The sequence below is a fragment of the Papio anubis genome, chromosome X, assembly GCF_008728515.1.
Source record: "Papio anubis isolate 15944 chromosome X, Panubis1.0, whole genome shotgun sequence".
Lineage (NCBI taxonomy): Eukaryota > Metazoa > Chordata > Mammalia > Primates > Cercopithecidae > Papio > Papio anubis.
The window spans coordinates 126,046,615-126,070,891 of NC_044996.1; the positions used below are offsets into that span (position 1 = coordinate 126,046,615).

The 24,277-nt window shown below is 42.4% G+C and overlaps 1 protein-coding gene across 2 annotated transcripts in view; it reads left to right on the forward strand.

Annotated features, from left to right (window-relative positions):
- MAP3K15 (mitogen-activated protein kinase kinase kinase 15) overlaps window positions 1-24,277 on the forward strand; it is a 147,789-nt gene that overhangs the window by 16,741 nt on the left and 106,771 nt on the right. The window contains exons 2-3 of one of the 2 annotated variants that reach the window (XM_021932573.2): window positions 9,201-9,340; window positions 11,607-11,630. In XM_021932573.2, the coding sequence (XP_021788265.2) occupies window positions 9,201-9,340; window positions 11,607-11,630 (164 nt within the window). The remainder of the gene's footprint in view (window positions 1-9,200; window positions 9,341-11,606; window positions 11,631-24,277) is intronic. The other variant, XM_021932574.2, reaches the window with a different exon arrangement.

Here is a 24,277-nt window from a genome sequence, read left to right on the forward strand (position 1 = left end):
TGGAGATTGCATCCTAACCCCATTCCTTGTCCTGTGCAGAGGAACTCAAACTTGTGCCGTTTGATTTTGAGGTGTTTTGTCATGTAGTAGTAGGAATCAGAATATAATAAAATATCTCTGCATCTTATCGACAATGCTTACTATAGCACCAGGATGTCCTAATGCCAGCCACATCGCATCAGCCCAGTTATAGCCATACAAGATGCCTTGTGCGGCCATTAATGTTGAGAGTAAAAGAAATGTAGAATAAATGGGACAAAAAGGAAATGAAAATTGTTGATATCGTAAAGGTGCTTCATTGGCCTCCAGTAAATCCCACCAAATATTTTGCCACCTTCATTGGCCTCCAGTGAATCCCACCAAATATTTTGGTTGAGCTGGAAGCAAAGACCATTTTGATGTTCACAGTGATTATCATTGGCTCTCACAAGGCTAAAGTTTTAAGACTTGTTAGATGGGTTTATTTTAAAAATGTGTTATAGGCGAGGCATGGTGGCTCAAGCCTGTAATCCCAGCACTTTGGGAGGCGAGGCAGATTGGATCACGAGGTCAGTCAGGAACCTCCTGGCTAACACGGTGGGGAAACCCGTCTGTACTAAATACAAAAAGTAGCGAGGCCGAGGTGGGGCGAGGCCTGTAGTCCCAGCTACTCGGGGAGGCTGAGGCGAGGAGAATGCGTGAACAGGAGGGAGCTTGCTGCAGTGAGCTGAGATCGGCCACTGCACTCTAGCCTGGGCGACAGAGACTCCGTCTTAAAAAAAATGTGTTATTTGGGCTGGGTGTGATGGCTCATGCCTGTAATCCCGGCCCTTTGGGAGGCTGAGGCGGGCGGATCACTTGAGGTCACGAGTTCGAGACCAGCCATTGCTCACCAACATGAGTAGAAACCCATCTCTACTAAAAATACAAAAATTAGCCAGGCGTGGTGGCGCATGCCTATAATCCCAGCTGCTCAGGAGGCTGAGGCAGGAGAATTGCCTGAACCTGGGAGTCAGAGGTTGCAGTGAGCTGAGATCATGCCACTGCACTCCAGCCTGGGCAACAGAGTGAGATTCCATCTCAAAAAAAAAAAAAAAAAAAAGTGTTATCGATCCTGAGAATGAGAATCCTGCATCCAATGTGCTTATCATTCCTAAGAAGCAAATAGATAAGTTTTATAAAGCACTCTCTGGCTATGGAGTACTTGATGCAGATCATAAACTCTACACATCCCTTCTCAAAGGACCACCTACAAAAAAGGAAATGAGAAGGGGCAAGTTCCAAGCAACATGGCCCCTGTATCTAGCAATGAGTCACCACTCCCACAGGCTATGGGGACAGATACTGCTGAGGAAATGTATAGCACGGAATGGGTGGAATCAGCAGCCAGGCGGAAGTCCGAATGCTTAGTGATGATCTTTAAGGAGCTGTTGATTTTGTTAAGGAGAGAGTGTATTATTGTGGGAGGAGTATACGTAAAAGCGATGGTTCTCTCAAGCCAACTGACATTCATTTTAACGAGATAATTGGAGAACAAATTAAGAAATGCAGGGGCTACTTACTGTGATTTTGTCACAGTAACAGGAAGGCTCAGCGGTACCCCTGTCAGGGTCTGCAGCGTGTGGCTGCAGTACATCAAACTCTGCACCACTCTAGAATTGCGCACAGTTTGAAGGTGATGCGTGACATGTACCTTTCGAAAGAAGAGGTTATCTACTGGTCAGAAAAGGCTTCTCAGAATATGTCTCCAAAAATTTTGGTACAGAGTCATGTCAAAGCTTTCCCTTTAGAAAAGGGTTGAGGAAAGCTGAAGAGGAATCTTCAGATGACGAAGATGAAAATACTGGGATGGTGGCCAGGCGCGGTGACTCAAGCCTGTAATCCCAGCACTTCGGGAGGCTGAGGCTGGTGGATCACTTGACATCAGGAGTTCAAGACCAGCCTGGCCAACATGGAGAAACCCTGTCTCTACTAAAAATACAAAAAAATTAGCTTGGCATGCGGTGCACACCTATAGTCCCAGCTACTCAGGAAGCTAAGGCACAAGAATCACTTGAAACTGGGAGATGGAGGTTGCGGTGAGCTGAGATCATGCCGCTGCACTCCAGCCTGGGCAACAGAGTGAGACTCCATCTCAAAAAAAAAAAAAAAAAAAAAAAAAATTGGGTGGTGTGTTCACAGGCTGCCAGGGAACCCGGAGTTGAAACTGTGAAGTGTGTTACAGCAAGGATGATGACAATGATATCAATACCCATGTATTTTTATTTTTTTAGGGATGGGATCTCACTCTGTCCCCTAAGCTGGAGTGCAGTGGCACGATCATAGCTCACTGTAGTTTCAAAGTTCTGGGCTCAAGTGATCCTCTTGCCTCAGCCTCCCAAGTAAAACTATTGATAGCATTTAAAGTGATGAATGCAGTCTATCTTGCAGTGTCATGCTGCGTATTTTTTCTGCATTGTCAGCTGGAAGAGCAATGTGTATGTGCAAAAGGTAAAGTGGCTTAACTCACGCTGTAATGTATATTGCAAATATTTCACTGTGAGTGGTCTGAAATTAAGCCCAATGAGCCCATTCACCTCAGTGAGTAAAACGTAGTTGGCTTATATGTGCTGCATTTCTTTTGGAAAAACTGGTAGTGGACACAATCACACTTACATAGTTCAAAAAAAAAAAAAAAAAAAAAAAGACTTACTTTCAGTCATTCTTACCAAAAAAATCTGATACTGGGAAGCAAAAGATAGGAGGCCAGGTAGTTTCCTGATGTCCTCGTGCCTCCCCTCCTTCCTCCTAGTTAAAACTCGATGCCGCAGGCAACGAGTACCCACCCACTATGACAGTTGGTAAGGACTTGCTGATGTCCTAACACTGAATTGGTATATTGGCTCCTTCTTAAGATATTGGAAAATAAGATTTAAGTGACACTTCAGGCTGGGTGTGGTGGCTCACTCCTGTAATCCCACCACTTTGGGAGGCCGAGGTGGGTAGATCACTTGAGGTCAGGAGTTCGAGACCAGCCTGGCCAACATGGGGAAACCCCATGTCTACTAAAAATATAAAAGTTAGCCGGGAATGGTGGTCCTTGCCTGTAATCCCAGCTATTTGGGAGGCTGAGGCAGGAGAATCACTTGAATCCAGGAGGCGGAGGTTGCAGTGAGCCGAGATCGCGCCACTGCTTTCCAGCCTGGGCAACAGAGCAAGAGTCCATCTCAAAACAAACAAACAAACAAAACACTTCACAACTTTCTTCATTGACTTGACCTGACTACGTCAGAAATAGGCAGCAGTGAATAAGTAAGATTTAAATTATGGTAGGAGTTAGGAGAAGTGCCTTCTGTCCAGCATATCTGGGCTTTTTTTTTTTTTTTAAGGTAGCTTTTAGGTAGCTAGCGCTGTCATATGTCCAATCCAATTTTTGTTTTGAAGTCTTTGGTCAAAAACTTATTCTAAAGTCTAGCACTTTTCATTTAGACAAAGCCAGTCTTACTTACTTTCATAATTTCTTTTTTTCTGCAGGGAGTTAGATAGGCTTAAGGATAACGTGGTGTATATTTAAAGACTGGCATGAGCCAGTACAGTCACAGAAGTACTATATGGTAAATCATTTGCCGTCATATCACTTTGTTGAGTAATGCTTTGCTTCAGAAATCAGATACTTTTAAACCACACTAGAAAATTAGTTTTATGTATTACCCATAAAACATTTAGCAAAAATAGTATTCAAGATAGTATTCAAAAGTTTTCAACGAACTAAAGTCCTATGCATCATCTTTCTTATTTCATACTAGCGTGTTTCAGGGTCCTTGTAATTAACCTCATGCTTGAGGTCATTGTGACTGGTTTTTAAATTACACTTTACTGCTAAGCATATATTTCAACTGGAACCTTGGCTTTTTGCAATCTTTGATGTAGTATCTCTCTCTTCCTCCTCCCTCTCTCTCTTAAAAAGACAGAGTCTCATTCTGTTGCCCAGACTGGACTTGAACTCCTAGGTTCAAGTGCTCCTCCTGCCTCAGCCTCCAGAGTATCTGGGACTTTAGGCACACGCCACCATGCCTGGTATCACTTCTTAAAGTTTGCTAAACCAAGATAGGTAGGATGGGTGCGTGTGCCTGCCTCAGGGTCAGAAAAGATGGTTTGTACGATACGTGCTTTTTCCCTGAAGCTGGCCTGCGTCAGTAGGAACTGGAAGGTAATGGTTGCTAGGAGCACAGGGTGTATTTGGGAATGAAAATCTGAATTTTATCTCTTCCTTTTTATCTGTGATCTTTTTGCTTAAGATTTAGCCTGATAGATAAATTTGTTTTGCCCCCAGGTAGCTGAGTTTTACACAGTGTGTCAGGAATGTACTAAGCCTCATCAGGGCATCGGGGAACACAGAACTTGGGGTTGGGAAAGCTGATTTTGAGTCCTGACTTCTTCATGCTGTACTTGAGCGACCTTGGACGAGTCTGTTAACCTCTTTGCACTTCATTTTTCTACCTGGGAAGTGAAGCCAGTACTTGCCCTGCGTGCTGGGGTTCTGAAATTCAACTGAGACATCTGTGGAAGTGTTTTGTAAATGGCAAAGCATGTGACCACGGTGGTGATGAAAGGTTTTAGGTAACTGGTGCTCTCTTTAGGGATAAAGCCCTTTTCTCTTTGTATGGAATAAAAGTTCCAATCTGGTGTTTTATTACAATTCACATTTATAAATCAGATGCTAAATTCATGTTTTAGAAATTCTGAAAATAAGCCAGTTGCCTACGGTTTTGGTATAAATCCTCAAAGTGAACTTAGTCTACTGGCCTGAGTGACAAATGTCAGGCAAAAATTTCAACTTTAGATTCGAGGCAGTTTTCCTATTGAACATGAATTTCTCAATTTGGTTTGTTTTAAGTAGCAGTATTAATATGTCCTCTTTTCATTGACAGTGAAAAGTCTCTCCCAATCATCGGTAGGCCAGTGCGTCCCAGCACAGAATGTTGAGAAGGTAAAGGAAGGAAGGAACTCATGTCGCTTGATCAAAATGGAATCTTCTTGGCCACAAGTTCCTCTGCCATGTTCAAGGTTGCCTGTGAAAATGGGCTGCGTGACTTCAGGACTACTGTCCCTATCCTCCCTTCTGCCCCTTTCCGCTGCTCCCCTTTGTCTGTTTCTATTTGCTTCCTTGCCTTTATTAACTCATTATTAACAGTCACCATGGCCTTGGAATTAATGTCTATGTTGCTACTTTTTCATAGCATCACTATGACACATACAACTTTTTTTTTCTTTTGAGACAGAGTTTCACTCTTGTCACCCAGGCTGGAGTACAGTGGCACAACCTTGGCTCACTGCAACCACCGCCTCCCAGGTTCAAGCGATTCTCCTGCCTCAGCCTCCCGAGTAGCTGGGATTACAGGTGCCCACCCCACGCCCAGCTAATTTTGTGTACTTTTTGTAGAGACGGGGTTTCACCATGGTGTGTAGGCTGGTCTCGAACTACTGACCTGAGGTGATCCACCTGCCTCCGCCTCCACCTCCCAAAGTGCTGGGATTACAGGCGTGAGCCACCGCGCCTGGCCTGAAACATATAATTTTTAATGTAGATAAGTAAGAGTCCAGGAAGCAATCCTATAGGCAGAATGTGTGATTTACTCAGCTGCGCTGGCCGGTTATCTTGACTAAGCAAATGTCTTTGGGGAGTGGAATTACCATTTGAGAGAAGTTGATCAGGCTGGGTTGCAGAGTGATTCCTCAGCACAGACGTGCATCCTTTCGTTAGGAGATGACCTCTAACGGGTACATTTGACTCTGAGAGTCTCCTGCTAAAAACTCTCATGATTATTTAAAAATATTTTTAGGTGAGACATTGATACTTTATTTTTTTCTTTGAGTTCTCATCTTTTAGTGATATATCCTGAAATATTGGGGAATAAAACAGTATGGTGTCTGGTGGGATTTATTTTAAAATAACACAGGGAGGAAGGGGTGGACGTTGCGGTTAGTAGTAAAGATGAAACAAAGCCGGCCTTGAGTTGGTTGTTGTTGAGGTGGGAGGTATGGAGATTTCATTATCCTATTCTGTCTACTTTTTATGTGTATTTGTAGTTCTGCATAATAAAGAGTTTTAAAGAGGCCAGGAGCAGTGGCTCACAGCTGTAATTTTAGGACTTTAAGAGGCCGAGGTGAGAGGATTGCTTGAGGCCAGGAGTTCAAGACCACCCTGGGCAACAGAGTGAGACCCCATCTCTGTTTTTTAAAAAAAAAGGGTAGCCAGGTGCAGTGGCTCACGCCTGTAATCCCAGCACTTTGGGAAGCTGAGGTGGGTGGATCGCTTGAGGTCAGGAGTTCGAGACCAACCTGGCCAACATGGTGAAACTCCATCTCTACTAAAAATATACAACAAAATTAGCCGGGCATGGTGGCACATGCCTGTAGTCCCAGCTACTCTGGAAGCCAAGGCACAAGAATCACTTGAGCCTGGGAGGTGGAGGTTGCAGTGAACCGAGATCGTACCGGTGCACTCTAGCTTGGGCAACAAAGGGAGGCTCTGTCTCAAAAATAAATAAATAAATAAGTAAAAATAAAAAGTTAAAAAAACCAACCATAGGTTTCCCATTGCCTCAAGGAAGGTCCAGCCCTCTGTCTCCAGGCTTGTTTTCTGGGGTGTTCTGGCCTGAGGAAGTGATCCATGGGTGGCCTTCACACTTACACCCTGACTTGCTGCTGACCCCTTGCATTAGCTGGCTTCTGTTCCTGCACCGCTTTTTCCTTCCCTTTGATCCCCTGCATCCTCATCCCATTTGCCTGCCTAACTCTTACAGAGCCTCAGGTCATGGACAATATCCCTTTCCCCGGACTTCTGTGATTGCCCTCCACTCAGGTGTGGATTATGTACCCTCCTGGGGGTACTCTGTTCACTGTTTCCCTCATTTTGGCTGCCCTCACGGTGATCCTAACCATCCCCTTTCTTCTGGTTACCCACATTGTATTGTAGTTGGGTTTTTCTTTTGAGGGAGGTGATTATGCCCTGTTGATATTTCTGTCCCTGGCACCCAGCACAATCCTGCCATACAGCAGGCAATCCATAAATAAGAGAATGAAAGGCCCACTCTGGGGCTTAGTGGCACTTGGCCTCAGGTTCCCAGCACCTCCGTACAGAGCCAGCAGTGTCTGGTGCTGATGCACTGCTGCGTGCCTTCATGTTTCTTCACGCCCTTGTTCAACTGGCCTCTGTTCTGTCCCATTGGGATTTTCAGTGACTTTCTAGGAGTCACAGCAGTGCAAGCATGAGTTTGGACACTGCATTCCTATATCTCCACTGCACATGGTGAGGAAGCTCCCGTCAAACTTGGAACTCTTACATCCTCTAGAATGTTTGGAGTTTTGAAATGGTGCCCCATACTGCTAGGCATAATGTAAACATGCTCATTATTCATGGAAGAAGTTGCTCCTCTGTTTAGAATAGGTCTCTATTACAGGGTGCATCTCCAGGGTGCATTTTATTTTATTTTTTTTAGTTTATGAGACAGAGTCTTACTCTGTTACTCAGGCTGGAGAGCAGTGACGTGATCACAGCTCACTGCAACCTCGACCTCCCAGTCTCAAGTCATCCACCCACCTTAGCCTCCTGAGTAGCTGGGACTACAGGCACGCACCACCACACCCGGCTAATTTTTTGTATTTTTTATAGAGATGGGGTTTCACCATGTTGTCCAGGCTGGTCTCGAACTCCTGAGCTCAAGCGATCTGCCCATCTCGGCCATGCCTGTAAGTGTTGGGATTACAGGCATGAGCTACCGCGCCCGGCCAGGGCACATTATATGTCAAGCTCATGGTAGACATGTGAGCCAGGAGCTATGACAGGACTGTTTTTTGCAGCAGTGTGAAATACGAAATGAATAAAAATCTGTCACACAACAGAATTCTATACAGAAGCGAAAATACATGAACTGGAGCTAAATGCACAAATTGGTTGAATGCCACCAAAAAATTGCAAGCCGAAGAATATATGTACAATGCAATACCGTTTACATGAAGTTCAAAGACATACAAAGCAGAGCAATACACTGTTAAGGAATTTGTGTGTGTGTGTGTGTGTGTGTGCGTATAATGCCTATACATGCCTGTACATATTGTCTTAGTCTGTTTGCTATAACATAATGCCTGCGCATGGCTTCTAAACAACATAAATTTATTTATTTGGAGACAGAGTCTCACTCTATTGCCCAGGCTGGAGTGCAGTAGCACGATCTCAGCTCACTGCAACCTCTGCCTCCCGGGTACAAGCAATTCTCCTGCCTTAGCCTCTCGAGTAGCTGGGATTACAGGCACCTGGCACCACGCCCAACTCATTTTTGTATTTTTAGTAGAGACAGAGTTTCGCCATATTGGAGAGGCTGGTCTTGAACTCCTGACCTCAGGTGGTCCACCTGCCTTGGCCTCCCAAGGTGCTGGGATTACAGGCATGAGCCACTGCACCCAGCCAGAAATGTATTTCTCATAATTGTGAAGACTAGGGAGTCCAACATCAAGGATGGTGGCGGACTCATTGGCGAGGACCTGCTTTCTAGTTCATAGACGGGACCTTCTCCCTGTGTCCTGGAATGATGAAGGGGAAACCAGCTCTCCAGAGTCTCTTTTATAAGGGCTCTAATCCAATTTATGAGGGCTCCATCCTCATAACCTAATCACCTCCCAAAGGCCTCATCTTTAGGTACCATCATATTGGGGATTAGGTTTCAATATATGAACCTTGAGGGGAAACAAATGTTCATTCTATAGCACGTGCGTGGAACTGATAAATACATAGATCCAGACAGAAGTGTTCTCTGGGCAGGAGGGAGGAGATGTGATTAGAGAGGGGCACATGGGACCCTGAGTGCAGGTAACCCTCTGACTTAGGCTACACAGAAGGTACATGGTTTTTCATTGCATTATACTTTATGCCTGATATATAAGCTAAATATATTCTTGGGATGTATGATATGTCATTACAAAAATAACATTAAAAATCCATCAGCAAGTTCTAAGTGAGGTTACATTCCCAGCACTTTGAAGAAGAAAGAGGATTCAAAAAGATTCTTACTGCGTTTCTTCCACAGTTCATAGGGTAATTTTAATCAAATCATTCCTTATTTTACCTAACAGGCTGATGACAGAAATACACATTGCTATAGCTCCCCACTGGTGATCACCAGTGAGTAAATGAAGTAGACAGATCATCTCCCCTAATCCTGTCCTCTCCTTGTTCATTGCAGATGTTGCTGTGGTAGACATGAGTGATGTCTCCAGACAGCCTTCCCTCTTCTACCATCTTGGAGTCCGAGAAAGCTTTGACATGGCCAATAATGTGATCTTGTACCATGACACCGATGCCGACACTGCTCTCTCTTTGAAGGTACAGGGTATTGTTCACATTCTCCTGAGTACTTCGTTTTGGGAAAGCAGAATTATATGTCTAGCTGAAATGCCACAGTAGTACAGGAAGTTGGAGAAAAACAAAGGCTTGCTTGTGCAATTCTTTCCTTCCCACCACAGGTTCTGGTTCACACAGACGACTTCCTGGCCACTTTGTGAGCATCTGTGCTACAGTCATACGTGTGCAGGCAACTTGGGCATTTCCAGGCTCATTAGGGAAGTCGAGGCAAACACTCCTGTTAGTTTCAATTGAAGCAAACACACTGTTCCGAATTCCTTCGTGAGCTGTTGGATCCAAACCTACACATAAAAATCAGTTCTCAACTTGGATAATAATATGAAGACATTGAATAGTTACTGAAATGGACAGAATATTTTAGCATAGACTCAATTAGTCTTTGATGTTATTTTCCCCTAGTCTGAAAGCAAAGCAAAACCGTAAACATGTGTGTTCCTGCATGACTCATTCATGGTTAAGAATTTCTAAAATGTATTTTTGCAAGTTTGATACAAGCTTTTTTGGATAACATAGTATTTTTTTAAAATGCTTATATTTGTATAGTGGAAATGTTTAACATGAGTTATTCCGAAATTCAGTGGATATTGATATTGTTGACTATTTTAGTCAGAAAATCCTGGCCTATGTTAAATCATTTTAGAAATAATGGATTAGTTTGTTTATAGCAGTGCTTCTTGGCCTTGAGTGCACTTCAGAATTACTGGGAGAGCTTGTAAATATCCCCATGCCTAGGCCTCACCCCAGACCAGTTATGTCACATAATCTCAGGGATGGGGGTGGGACCCAGGCATGGAGATTTTTTTAACCTCCCAAATGTGCAACCATGGGTGAGAACCAATGGTTTGGAGAGTCAGCCTTCGCAGACATCATTTCTAAAGGTTCAGTTCCCTCAGTGTTAAAAATCACGGGTAGAGAGTAGTAAAATTTTATGCCAAAGTTGGACATTTTCATTGTGTTTCTTGAGATTTAATATTAACTAGGTTTTCAGGGTTGTGTAAGGATTTGAGATTATTTCCTGGTAGAAATACCACCTGCTTGAGATGTGTAACTTGTATGTGCTAAACATCATATATACTTTACATAGATATGTACTCAGTAATTATGGCAAAATACTGTTATTTTAATAAGTCATTTGTATGACAGTGAAAGAAGAGACTTTTATTAGTGTACTTCACATTGTAGAATAGTTTCCCCAGGGCGATAAACCAATGCAAATTACATTAGATATTTAGATACTGACCTTTTCTTTTACTGATTTTCACGAAGGTAGTTAGGCTTAGGAATATTTAGAACTTAGCAAGTATGAAAGATATAGATTATTAACCTATATTTTGATGAAAAACGTGAAATTAGAATTTTTTTTTTCCAATTTAGGACAGTTTCTTCAACTGTGCCTTAGCGAAGCCCTCTGGAAAGTTTTATGGACTAGATGTTTTAATTTTTAATGATACAGAAAATTATTTCCTAAAATGGAAGTGGGTAGTCAGTTATATGTAACACCAGAAGCAGCAGTTTGCACTTGTTATCAGGAAATAAAAATCTCAGAATATTTAAAACATGTTTTACAGGGCAGCTGTTTGATTATGGTGTTTTCTCCCCCTCTGGAAGTGTTGGTGCGTAAATGAGACAGTCAAGAGCTGCCTAATTATCATACTACATTTACTGACTCAAATTGTTGTCACTGAATTTGAACATTCCTAGATTGTTGTAGCGAGGTGTCAGGAATTCTTCTGCCAACACCCTTTCTGTAGGAAAGCTGACCGTGGTGTGGCCTTCACACTGATTGATTCAAGAAATGGTTCCAGATCTGGGGATAGCACAGTGCCTTCTAGGCCCTTCCTTGCTATCATTGACATTCTTTTCTGGGAAGGCAAGATGAGGGCACTCAGCACCCCAAACCTGAAGCTCAAAATATCTTTTGGGCAAAAGCATTGGCACTGTTCTGGGGAAATCCTTATAAGCATACATGCCCTCTAATAGTTCCAAAGGCTAACCGGTGGTGATCAATTTTCTCTGGAATATGAATGTTGCAATTCAGAGGTTCATTGTGTTTGAAGCTTTTGGAGAGGGAGGTTTTACATGATTAATTCTTGCTCTAAGGTGGGTGCTTTTATGTGATTAATTCTTACATGGTTAATTTCTTTTATAGAGGGGAGTACTGGCTAATGCTTATGGAAATTAGCTGTTTTGAAAAAAAGCTATATTCATTTTTTCTTTTTCTTCTCAGGACATGGTAACTCAAAAAAACACAGTAAGTATTACATTTTCAGAATTTTAATTCTGAAATTAAATGTAAATGTCAGTTTGTAAAATGCTTGCCTGAAAATCATCCAGGTAGCAAGATGACTTCTAATCATGCCTGTGGGTTGTGTTTCTAAGGAGGACAGCTAGAAATCTCCCTGTGCCTCAGCCTGCCAGCCCCAGGCCCCACTCAGCCATTGAGGGTGTGGGCCAGAAGGCAAGGCCAGGCAAGAAAGTGTATGTTCTTCATTACCTGCTGGGACTTTGAGCTGGAACCTTCTGGGCGACTCCTTCTGAGCTGGGTTGATGTTCCATGGACCACCAATAATCTTTTTGCTGGAGTCAGTACCTCCCATACTTCCCAAGCAGAGTTTCCCTAACGATGCAGGAACGTGAACTTGTATGCCAGTTAATATGGGGCACAAGTTTCTTGCCACAAATGGAAAAGAAGTGGGATGGAATTCTACTTCCTTCTGTCCCATGTATGTACTGAAGTCTCCTGATTTGGCTTAAAAGTTCTGAAATTACATAGTTTTATTGCCACGTTGGTTTGAATAGTATAATAAAATCACCACCCTAAAAATGTTTTAAAAGGATCTTGGCCTTGGAAATGTTGCCAAGGTTATCCTGTACCCTTGAATGCACCCCAAGCTGCCCATCCCTCCAGACCTATGGCATTGTGTTTTGAGAAACCATGACCTAGACTCAGGACAGGCCCTTGGTCCCTCTCCTTAGAGCCTTAGTCTCCTTCCTGCTAGCCCTTCTAGAGGGAACAGGCCTGCAGACTCTCTTCCTATTCCAGTTGGAGTTCCTAGGAGAGGGAAAAAAGGGCCCAGGAGGCAAAGCTGTCCCCTGGGCACCCTCTGCAGAAGTCCCCAACCTGCAGCTTGGGGGCCCAGGCTTCCCCAGGACACTGACAGAGCACCCCACCTGCGATAGAAGTTTTAGAAACATAGCAAGTGGTGTAGTGCACATAATTACTATTGGAGCATGAATTTTACAAGCAGGCCTGTAAGATAAGGCATCGGGTGGTTTTAGATTCCTTTTGGAAAAGAAATGGGATCAGGCGTGACTTTTTTTTTTTTTGAGACTGAGACAGGGTCTTGCTCTGTCGGCCAGGCTGGAGTGCAGTGTCATGATCTTGGCTCACTGCAACCTCTGCCTCCCGGGTTCAAGCACTTCTCCTGTCTCAGCCACCTGAGTAGCTGGGATTACAGACACCTACCACCACGCCTGGCTAATTTTTGTATTTTTAGTAGCGACAGGGTTTCCCAACGTTGGCCAGGCTGGTCTCGAACTCCTACCTCAAGTGATCTGCCCGCCTTGGCCTCCTAAAGTGCTGGGATTACAGGTGTGAGCCACCACACTAGGCCTTGATTTTTAAAATTACTTACTTTGTGGAGAAATGAGGAAGAAGTTGAAGGACATTGGGCCTGAGGCCCAGGAGGTACAGTTATAGCTGCAGCCCTGTCTCTAAGTAACACTGGGCAGTCAGTTGTTCCACCCCTGCCTAGGCCTCAGGATCCTCAGCAATAAAATGAGAAATGTTGAACTATGCTGTTTTGCTCATTGATACGTTCCAGCCCTCAACATCTGTGGTTCCATATTTGTTATACAAGCAAAAAAATGTATCCTGGATTTAATGCAAGAAATGGCTATGAAATGCTGATTCCTTAAAACAGCAAGAGTTACGTTGAGGCAAGGAGCAAGGAAGACAACTCGTTTTCTTTCTCCATTCCTCACTGTTGGATGCATCAGCACTCAGAAATATTCTCTCCTCCAGGAGACTTGGTGTCATGCTGTTACAATTCCACTACATACCTCCCTTCTGGTGCATTCTCCCTCTTCCAAAACACCCAGGAATTCCTTAACATTCTTAGTAATTCCAAGCATACCTCGGCACTATTCTTCCTAGGTATTTGTTTGTTTTTTAGGAATAAACTTACTCTAAAGCAGTGGTCCCCAACCTCTTCATTACCAGGGACTGGTTTCATGGAAGACAATTTTTCCACAGACCAGAGGTGGGGGATGGTTTCAGGATGAAACTGTTTGACCTCAGATCATCAGGCATTAGATTCCCGTAAGGAGCACGCAGCCTAGATCCCTTGCATGCACAGTTCACCATAGGGTTTGCACTCCTGTAAGAATCTAATGCCACCAATGATCTGACAGGAGATGGAGTTCAGGCAATAATGCGCGCTCACCCGCCGCTCACCTCTGCTATGTGGCCTGGTTCCTAACAGGCCACTGACTGGTACTGGTCCATGGCCCCGGGGGTTGGGGACCCCTGTAAAGGATTTGGCAGCTAATCTCTTTGCTATATTTGGCATTATGTTAGAATTTGGTGCCCAGTATTGGTCATTATGCTTGGCAAGATGTGAAAATTTAGAGCACTCAGAAGAATAAAAGGATCCTAGGTGACGTGATGAGTGGAAAATCGCCCCTAAGAGGAAAAGCTAAAGGGAACTAAGCCTTGAGAGGTACCATTAGTAGTCATCTTCAAATGCTATCCTCTTTCTGAAAGTAAAGAGACATTTACTGTTTCCACTCCAGATGGGATGGAAGTAGGGTAAACAGAAAAATGGTTTGGATCAGCAGAATGGACATCTTGCAACTAATGGTGATTAAACATTAAAACAGAATGTCAAAGTAACTTGGGTAGCTTCTAAGGAGAATTTGCTCAATTGTCCCCTCCATGTGGATTGTGGTAACCCTGGAATCAGACACCTGGATCATATGACCCCAGAGATTCCGAGGGAGAATCTGATGGAATTGTGGGTTTGTGATCATTTTGGAAAGATTTTAGCGCGCACACACACACACACACACACATACAATACATACATGCATAGTCACAGTTAGTGAACAGTGAAGTCTTGTAAATAAGGGATATGAATTAGATGCCACACCCTGAACATGTAGCCAGATGTTTGAAATGATTTATGAATATGTGAAAACAAAGATGCTTTGAGATCTCTTTTCAAGGAGTTATTTGATATTTCTAAAATTGTACTTTTACCCAGAAAGAGAGATGGAAAAATTAAAAATAATAACAAAGATAAAATTGTGCTTGATGATGTATTGAATTCAGCTTCATTTAGCAGTGAAGTGGGCACATTTGTCTCCTTTCTTTTCTCTTTTCTTTTCTTTTCTCTCTCTCTCTCTTTCTTCTTCTTTTTCTGACAGAGTCTCGCCTCAGTCTAGGCTGAGTACAGTGGCATGATCTTGGCTCACTGCAACCTCCACCTCCCAGATTTGAGTGATTCTCCTGCCTCAGCCTCCCGAGTACCTGGGACTATAGGCATGTGCCACCACCACCAGCTATTTTTTTAGTAGGGACAGGGTTTCACCATGTTGGCCAGGCTGGTCTCAAACTCCTGAGCTCAAGTGGTCCGCCTGCCTCAGCCTCCCAAAGTGCTGGGATTATAGGTGTGAGCCACCATGCCTGGCTGGTGGGGAGGGCCTTTAATTTCTTAAGAACGTCAGTACACCCAAAAATGGCTGCACCATTTTACATTTCCACTAGCACTGAGAGGTCCAGTATCTTCACATCCTTGCCAATACTTGGTATCATCTGTCTTTTTATTGTAGGCGTTCTAGTATGAACTGATACCTGAGTGTGCTTTTAGTTTGCATTTCCCTAGTGGCTAATAACGTTGAGCATCTTTTCATGTGCTGATTAGTCATTCATAGTCTACTTTGGTGAAATATCTATTCAAATCTTTTGCCCATTTAAAATTGGGCTGTGTTCTTACTACGAAGCTGTGTAAGAGTATACATTCTGAAAGCAAGACCCTTATTAGAGGTTTTATCAATTATTTCTTTTATGGATCGTGCTTTTGGTGTATCTGTGAACTCTTAGCCCAAACCAAGGTCATGAAGTATGACTCCTATGTTTTCTTTTAAAAGTTTTACAGTTTTAGCTCTTACATTTAGGTCTCTGATCCATTTTGAGTTAATTTTTGTGTCTGGTGTGAAGTAGATGTCCAACTTCATTCTTTCACATTTGGATCCCTAGTTGTCCCAGCACTGTTTCTTTAAAAAACACACACACACACACACACACACACACAAAACTATCTTGTCATCTTTGAATCGTCTTGCCACCCTCATCAAAATCAATTGACTGTATACGTAAGGGTTTATTTTTGGACTCTTAATTATAGTCCATTGATATGTGTCTACTCTTATGCTAATACCACACTGGTTTAAAACTTTTTTTTTTTTTTTGAGGCAGGGTCTCACTCTGTCACCCAGGCCGGAGTGCAATGGTGCGATCATGGCTCACTACAGCCTTGACTTCCCCTGGCTCAGGTAATCCTCCCACCTCAACCTCCCGAGTGCCTGGAATTACAAGCATGCGCCACCACACCCAGCTAATTTTTCTATTTTTTTGTAGAGATGGGGTTCTGCCATGTTGCCCAGGCTGGTCTCAAACTCCTGGGCTCGAGCAGTCTGCCCACCTCAGCCTCCCAAAGTGCTGGGATTACAGACATGAGCCACCACACCCAGGCCTGTTTTTTTTTTTTGAGACAGTTTCACTCTGTCACCCAGGCTGGAGTGCAATGGCGTGATCTCCGCTCACTGCAACCTCTGCCTCCCAGGTTCAAGCAGTTCTCCTGCCTCAGCCTCACGAGTAGCTGGGATCATAGGTGCCTGCTACCACGCACAGCTAATTTTTTTTTTTTTTTTAGTAGAGACAGGGTTTCGCAGTGTTGGCCAGGCTGGTCTTGAACTCCTGACCTCGGGTGATCCACCTGCGTTGGCCTCCCAAAGTGCTGGAATTACAGGCACGAGCCACCGCGCCTGACCTGCACCCAGCCCTTTTTTAAAATTTATTTTTCTTTGTTTTTTGTTTTGTTTTGAGACAGGGTCTTACTCTGTCACCCCAGCTGGGGTGCGGTAGTGCAACCACACCTCACTGCAGTCTGCACTATTTTGATTACTATAGCTTTATAGTAATTTTTGAAATTGGGAAGTGTGAATCCTCTAACTTTGTTCTTTTTCAACATTATTTTGGCCATTTGGGGCCCCTTGAAGTTCCATATGAATTTGAGGATCAGCTTTTCCGTTTCTGGGAAAAAAAAAAAAAAAAAAGGCCGATAATCCACGCTGGAACAGATTAGCCCTGCTACTGTAGATTGCTTGGCTGGTATTGACATCTTAACAGTTTTAAGTCTACTAATCCATGAATGTGGGATGTCTTTCCATTTATTTAGGTCTTCTCTTATTTCAGCAATATTTTGTAGTTTTCTGTGTACAAGTCTTTCACTTTCTTGGTTACACTTACTCCTGTGCATTTTATTCTTTTGGTTACTCTTGTGAATGGAATTGTTTTCTTAATCTCCTTTTCAGGATTGACTTTAAAAAAATTCCTGTCACAAAAATCTGGAACACTACATTTCACTTCATATTTCAGTATTTGATTGAGTTGAAAATGGTAATTGACTCTTTGGTCAGAGTTCTATGCAAATGACTTCTGGTTTTTCCTGTATTTTCATCCATTTTAATTCTTATACTATTTTATGCTGCTTTGGAGATGACAGAGCTAGCCACTTTCTGCAGTTTGTCACTTTAGAAAACATGTTTATATGGTGACAGATCAAGGCTGAGTCTTTATGAAAGTAAAAGAGTGAAGAAAATACAGCCAACCCCAAGGCTACTTTATCTGTTTAACCTTGGAACTTCCTAGTACTTTGCCACTAGTGTACATAATCATACCTTTATACTTACATCTTATTTTGCAGCTTGATTTCCCAGACTCTGAGGCTGAGTTTAGGGTACAGGAGGTTTATTAAGGGATGCCTTTGGGATGGCTGCTGGAGAAGGGGAGTAAATGAAGCGGGACTGGCCAGAGGGAGACATGCAGCTGAGATGCAGGCTCAATGACAGCTTTGGCTGACCACCTTGGGAGGAAGGTCTGGAGCTGAAATGGCCTTTCTGAGTTGTCTTGGGTTGGGATGAAATGGCCAGGCCTCTATGTTCCTCCATTTGTCCTTCATCACTAGGAAGGTAGCTTGGATGAGATGCTCTCTGGAACCGAGGCAGTTCAGAAGGGACTAACAGTAAGGGGCTGCTTCCTAGAGAGCTCCCAACAACTGGGGCAACACATCCTTCCTTGAAGTTGGGTAGGGGGGTTCTGGGTGGTATACCTGAGTATCCACCACGTTATTATTATTTCATCTGAGAAATGTGTGTACGTATGTGTGTCACGTATACCCCAAGACTAAGAAATACATTTCCAAGGCTTAGAGGCACTGCAATAATTTTTTCCACTGAATTGGTGGGTAGGCCAATTACCTGAAAGCTGTGCATAGCCTTGCCAGAGAGGCACCATGGAGATATGCACCTTCTCTGTCCCCCAGGAGAATTACTGGGAGGAAACAAGGTGTTCTACCCAACTCTTGCAGAAGGAATTGTGAAAAGTACATTGGACCTTATTTTCATTTGTCATGTCCTAAAGCCAGAGTTCACAGTTGTTTTTTTAAAAAGCAGAGTTAAGTGCAGAAGCTAGGATCACGTTATTTTTAAAAAAAAAAAACAAAACACCTTATTAAAAAACACGTTATTGAAAAATTAATCTGGTTCTTGACCTCTGGTTTAGGTGATTTTTTTTTTTTTCTGGAAAGCCAGTGAGATTTAAGAGAAACTCATTGTTCCCATTAAAATGGTTGTCTTTATAATCCAAAATATATTAGAAATTCTTTGAAGCAGACACTGGCAATGTGGGGACATTGTCTTCAATACTGGAAGTCTTTCCTCTGGCTTAGGAACATGTGTGGAATCTTGAGGTCAGGGTAACAATTTCTCCTGTTTTCCTCTTGACTTTCTCGGGTCTTCAGTTTCCTGTGGCTTAGGACTCAAAATGATCAAAAATATATGGATTGCTTAGGGACACTTTGGTAGAAAGGATTGAAGTTTCTTTTCTCTTTTTCTGTATCCTTTGGATTTTCTGAGTTCAAATCAAGATTTCACAAATTCTTAGGGCTCATTCCATCCATGTCCATTCATTCCTCCATTCTTCTTCCCTCCCTCCATCCTCCATCCTTCCACCCTCTCCTCCTCCCCCCCTCCCTCCTCCATCACATCTTCCTCATCATCCCCCTCTCACATCACATCATCATGCATCATGCGTCGTGCATCCCCTCCCCCCCCTCCTTCCTCCATTCCTCCATTCCTTCCATTCCATTATCCATCATTCTTCCATTTCCATCATCCATCGTTCTTTATCGTGCCATCATCATCGTTGTCATCGTTGCCACATCATCATCGTTCATCACATCATCATGAGTCATCGTTTAATGCATGATGCATCATTTGTCACGCATCGTTAAATCATAATAAATGTCATTTGTCATCGTCATCAGGTCATCATCAGGTCATTGTCTCGTAAATAATAAAAATAATAAATCATCGTAATAATGTTGTCATCGTGATCGCATCATCATCATCATCATCATCGTTTATGTCGTTATCATTTATCATCGTCATGTAAAAATATCATCATCATAATGTCGATCATAAAAAAAATCATAAAATAATAATGGTCATCATCATCATTCAGCATCATCATCAACCTTTGGACGCATCATCATGTGCATCATCATCATCAATAAAATGCATGTCATCAATATCATCATCATCGTAAAATCATCTTCCTCCCCTCCCTCCTCCTTCCCTCTCTTCCTCCCCCATCCCTCCCTCCCTCTTTCTCTCTCCATCTCCTTCTTTTCTTCCTTCATTCCTTTTTCTTTTCTTTTCTCCTTCTTTTCTTCTTTTTTTCGTTCTAACAGTCTTGCTCTGTTGCCCAGGCTGGAGTGCAGTGGCATGATCTTGGCTCACTGCAACCTCCACCTCCCAGGTTCAAGCAATTCTCCTGCCTCAGCCTCCCAAGTAGCTGGGACTATAGGCATGTGCCACCACGCCCGGCTAATTTTTGTATTTTTAGTAGAGACGGGGTTTCACCATGTTGGCTAGGCTGGTCTCGAACTCCTGAGCTCAGATGATCTGCCCGCCTTGGCCTCCCAAAGTGCCAGGCATGAGCCACCATGCCCAGCCCTTTTGCATATTTACTTTATTTGTGTATGTTCTCTTGTTTCTCCCTCATCCTGGGTTGTTAGTCTTTTGTCTTTATGTTGTTGTTCCTGCCTGTGGTCTTGCTCCTGTGTGTTCTCTTCAATTGGAGTACGCTGGGTAACTTTTCTCTGCACCTCTTGAATATCATAGGGGTAATGTCAGATTTCACAGGGCCAATGTCAGAACCAAATTATTCATATTTAATTCTACCTACCAACTGGATATGTGTTTCATATCCATGGCACCCATCTATTTTCTTTAAATCAAGACATAATTCACAGACCATAGAATTCGCCATTCACTCACTTATGTTGAGCTGTTTGTGCAGCTTTATTTCAGGATATTTCAGAATTAAGCAGAAGTTACAGTTAATGACTAGAATCCTGGGAGGACAGGAGTAGGGCCTGAGATTATCTGGCTCCTTGGTCATCTGTAGGCCGGTTGGTTAACCTGCTGGGTCTTGGTTTCTTCTTCTGTTAAATGAGATGATTTTAATGAGGTGACTTTTGAGATTTGTGCCAGCTCTGAAATAATCCTGTGACTTTGTGATGGCCATTCAGTTGTATAAACAAAGTAAATCAACAGCTTAGTTAGCACTCCATGGCACGTTTCCAGCAGGGATATCTTCATTTACTTTTAAGCAGCACCGTATCCTGATTATCCCGTTGAAATTGTTATACAGTTTTTGAATATTTTTTTCCTCTTATGACCAGAAAAGGACTAATGTAGAATGCTGTTTGCATTGATCTAAAAAGAAAACCACTGCATTTTTCTGGACAATGGATATATGTATGTATCTAACTGGCTAGACAAATAATTATATCTGTTGAGCCTAAAGCTTGTGTTTTTTGGAGTTGTGTCAACTTGGATTTTCTTCTGTAATAAATTAACTTTGTCATACCTGGTCACATGAAATAATATAAAAAATCTATTGCCCCATATTTGTTCATTTGCTCCCTAAATTTTCTTGGGAACAGTCTTCTGTGGTTTTTCAGTTGTGGTTTTCACTAAGTATTTGTGACCTACTTGTGTTACAAGATATAAGCTCCGAAGTACCACATTGTGCCAGCAGTTGAGATGCACATTCTTCTGAAAGTGCTCAGGAATCAGTTCATCTTGTGTAGCATTAAGTGGCTTTCCATCTGCCTTAGATACTTTATTTCCCTCTTCTCACTTGGCTATTTGTTGACTGATTAAATGTTTATATCATTATAAGAAATGTTTTCTGGAAGGTCAAGCCACAAGTCTCATTATGAAGTTGGCTGGTACAAATTCAGACATATCATATTTGCTCCAAAGAATTAATTTATAAACCCTGTGCTGCTGTTGACCAGCTTTGCCACCTGCTGTGAGCCATAAATAAAAATAAGTGCTGGTGTAATGAGGGACCTTGGCTTGGATATCTTTCTTGGCCTTCTTGGACCTTTGGATGCCTTGCATGGGGCGCCTGCGGAAAAGAGGGAAAGTATAGCCAACCCCAAGGCTACTTTATCTATTAAACCTTGGAATTTTTTAGTAGTTTGCCGTTAGCATACATAGTCCACAGGTATTGCCTAGCTTCATTTGTTTTAATATTCCAGCTGCAGAGGAGCCAGGTGAGGAGCAAATCCTAGGTGTCCTTAGTTAGTGGCCGTGATTGAAACCAATGGACAGTTGAGTGGAGGCTCTGACATGCTCTCCTCCTGGGCTGTCCTGAAGAATCTAGGAAGCTGTTTGCAGATGGGCCTTGCACTGTTTATTCATGGAGAGCTTTATATGTGCAGCCCACTGAAGGAACTCCGACATTTTAGGCCTGCAGTTAGGATGTTCTACGTGAAGCATCTAAGAGTCACGATTGGGGGTTTTTAGCCTTCTAGGGGTCACAGGACCCCTTTGCCAGTCTGGAGGAGCCTATGGGCCCTTCTCAGAATATGTTTTAAACAGAGGTCCTCAACCCCTGGGCCACCAACCGGGCCACACAGCAGGAGGTGAGCAGCGAGCGAGCAAAGCTCCATCTGTATTTATAGTTGCTCCCCGATTGCTCGCATTACCGCCTGAACGCTGCCTCCTGTCTGATGAGCAGCGCCATTAGATTCTCATAGGAGCACAAACCCTATTGTGAACTACACATGTGAGGGATCTCGTTTGTGTGCTCCTTATGAGAAACTCAGGCCTGATGATCTCTCATTGTGTCCCATCACTCCCAGATGGGACCGTCTAGTTGTAGGAAAACAATCTCAGGGCTCCCATTGATTCTACTTTACAGTGGGTTGTATAATTATTTCATTATATATTACAATGTAATAATAATAGAAATAAAGTGCACAATAAATGTAATGCACTTGAATCATCCTGAAACCATCCCCAACCCCTGCCCACCTGGTCCGTGGAAAAATTGTCTTCCATGAAACCAGCCCCTGGTACCAAAAACGTTGGGGATCACTGTTTTAAAGTGTTTAAATACAAGGAGTTACGAAGGAGACCCTTCATATCAAAATACAGTTATCAAAATATTCTAAAATTATAATTACGTGCTTCTTTACTAACGTCTTTGAGATCAAACAGCAGATCTTAAAAACTGTCATAATACTTGGAGTAGTGATGGGTATAAAAGTTATTTTGAGATCTCTGCAGGAACTGTAATGTGATATGAAAAAGTCTGTGACTCCTGTTACCAACAAAGTCTTAAGTCTCAAGTCTACTACTACTGGGGTGTGTTACCTACATTCCTAAGTGAGGGAAATGTTATGTTTCAGTTGAGGGCAAATGATGACAAAGTTCACAGACCACAACTTTTTTTTTTTCTCTTTCAAGTTCACAGACCACTCTCCGCCAGCCCCCGCAAGAATGACTGGATCTCAGGTTTAGAACTCCTAGTCCCTTCTAGAACTATTGCACATAGAGAATATTTGTGCAAAAAAAAAAAAAAAAAAAATGGCCGTGATTAAGCCTCTATTGTCTAATGAGGCTGACACTATTATTATCTCCCTCTTAAAGATGAGAAAACTGAGGTTTAGATAGGTGAGTACATTTTTCAGGGTCATCCATTTAGGATAGGATGGAGCTGGAATTCAATCCTTGGCCCTCTGAATTCTTCACTACATTGCTACGCTTGAGTTGAAATGATACTTTGTTTCTATATTGATAAAGTATTTCTTGTTCACCACACTTCACAAATGTGAAAACCAACACTATCCAGTTCTGCTGAAAGGATGAATAAATTACCATGTCCTTATGCACTGTGGGTGGGAGTGTACATTGCTCCATCCTTTCTGACAACAGTTTGGTCAACATATATTAATAACCTTAAATTTGTTCTAGTAATTTTACTCCTGGGAAGATATCCTTGGGAAAAGACCACAGTACAAAGATGCCATATGCAAAGATGTTCATCTCAGTGACGCTTACAGTAAGGAAATTTCAAAACAAACTGAAAGTTAGGCAATAGAAGAATGGTTAAGTATCCTATATATAGTTACCAGATGGTAAATACAGGTATTAGGCAGGCATTTAAAATTATGACACTTAAGACTATCTAATTAAGCTTTTGTAATGAGTGCTTATTAAAAGCACCTATTATTTAATCTGAGTGATGACATAGGACAGTCTTTTCATGGTGGTGATATTTGTAGATGGTAGTAGTTCTGGAAATGCCAATTGCTAGGTCAGGAACCAAAACCTTTAGAGGAAAAATTCTTCTGCTTCCTATCCCCACACTGTCAGAGACGAGTGACTTTTCCTTGGGCCTCTGACCTCACTTACTATATCAGAACCACCCTTTTGGAAATATTTGGAGAGTGTTTAGAATAAGAGTTTACATATTAATGTGGTTAGCATACTGGTTCAAATACCTCTTTATGTAGGGAACTAAACTGCCTTTGTTAAATGTTTTAATGAGCTGGATTCTTGAGATGTTTCCACTTATAAATGTAACAGCTACAAATAGCTGATCCTAGTTTGCTATTGAGCATGTGTTATGTTAATCGTTGTTTTTATTTTTAATTTCTGGTCTCTTGACCAACAAGAGTCTGAATGTGTTCCATCACTTGAAGATGTTTAGGTCTAGAACAAAAGTACTGTACTTAAGATCTTATGCTTTCATTTGGAAGTCTATTAATTCCTTTTTAAAATGTAGTCGTTAATCCCAATTTCTGTCAGATTTCTTAAACTTTCTGGAAGACTTTCTCAAGGGAAGTATTTTTACCTTCCCAAGTCTCCAGATTCCTGCTGTCTCCTCAGTCCTGCTCATTAAACTCATTCAACTGGTTTCAGAGTTCATGCATTTCTTTTCTTTCTCCTTATTTTTCTCTAACTAGGACTAAACATTTGCTCTGTGAATCAGATCCTCTGCTAACTGGGGGGTAGACTTCATCAGTCTCTGCTGCTACTGCTCTGCCTTCTTGAACAGTATTTCTTTTTCACCAAAGAACTTGTGATGGCACATATCACGTTTGTCAAAATCCAGTTTTCCACACCTCATTATTTAGGATTTGATCAGAACTCTGGGGCAAAGTTTACTTTTGTAGTATTTGGGAAGACTAGGTTTGCTAAGGGAATAACTTCAAGATTTCAGCAGAAATGTTTGTTTTGGAGACAGTTATA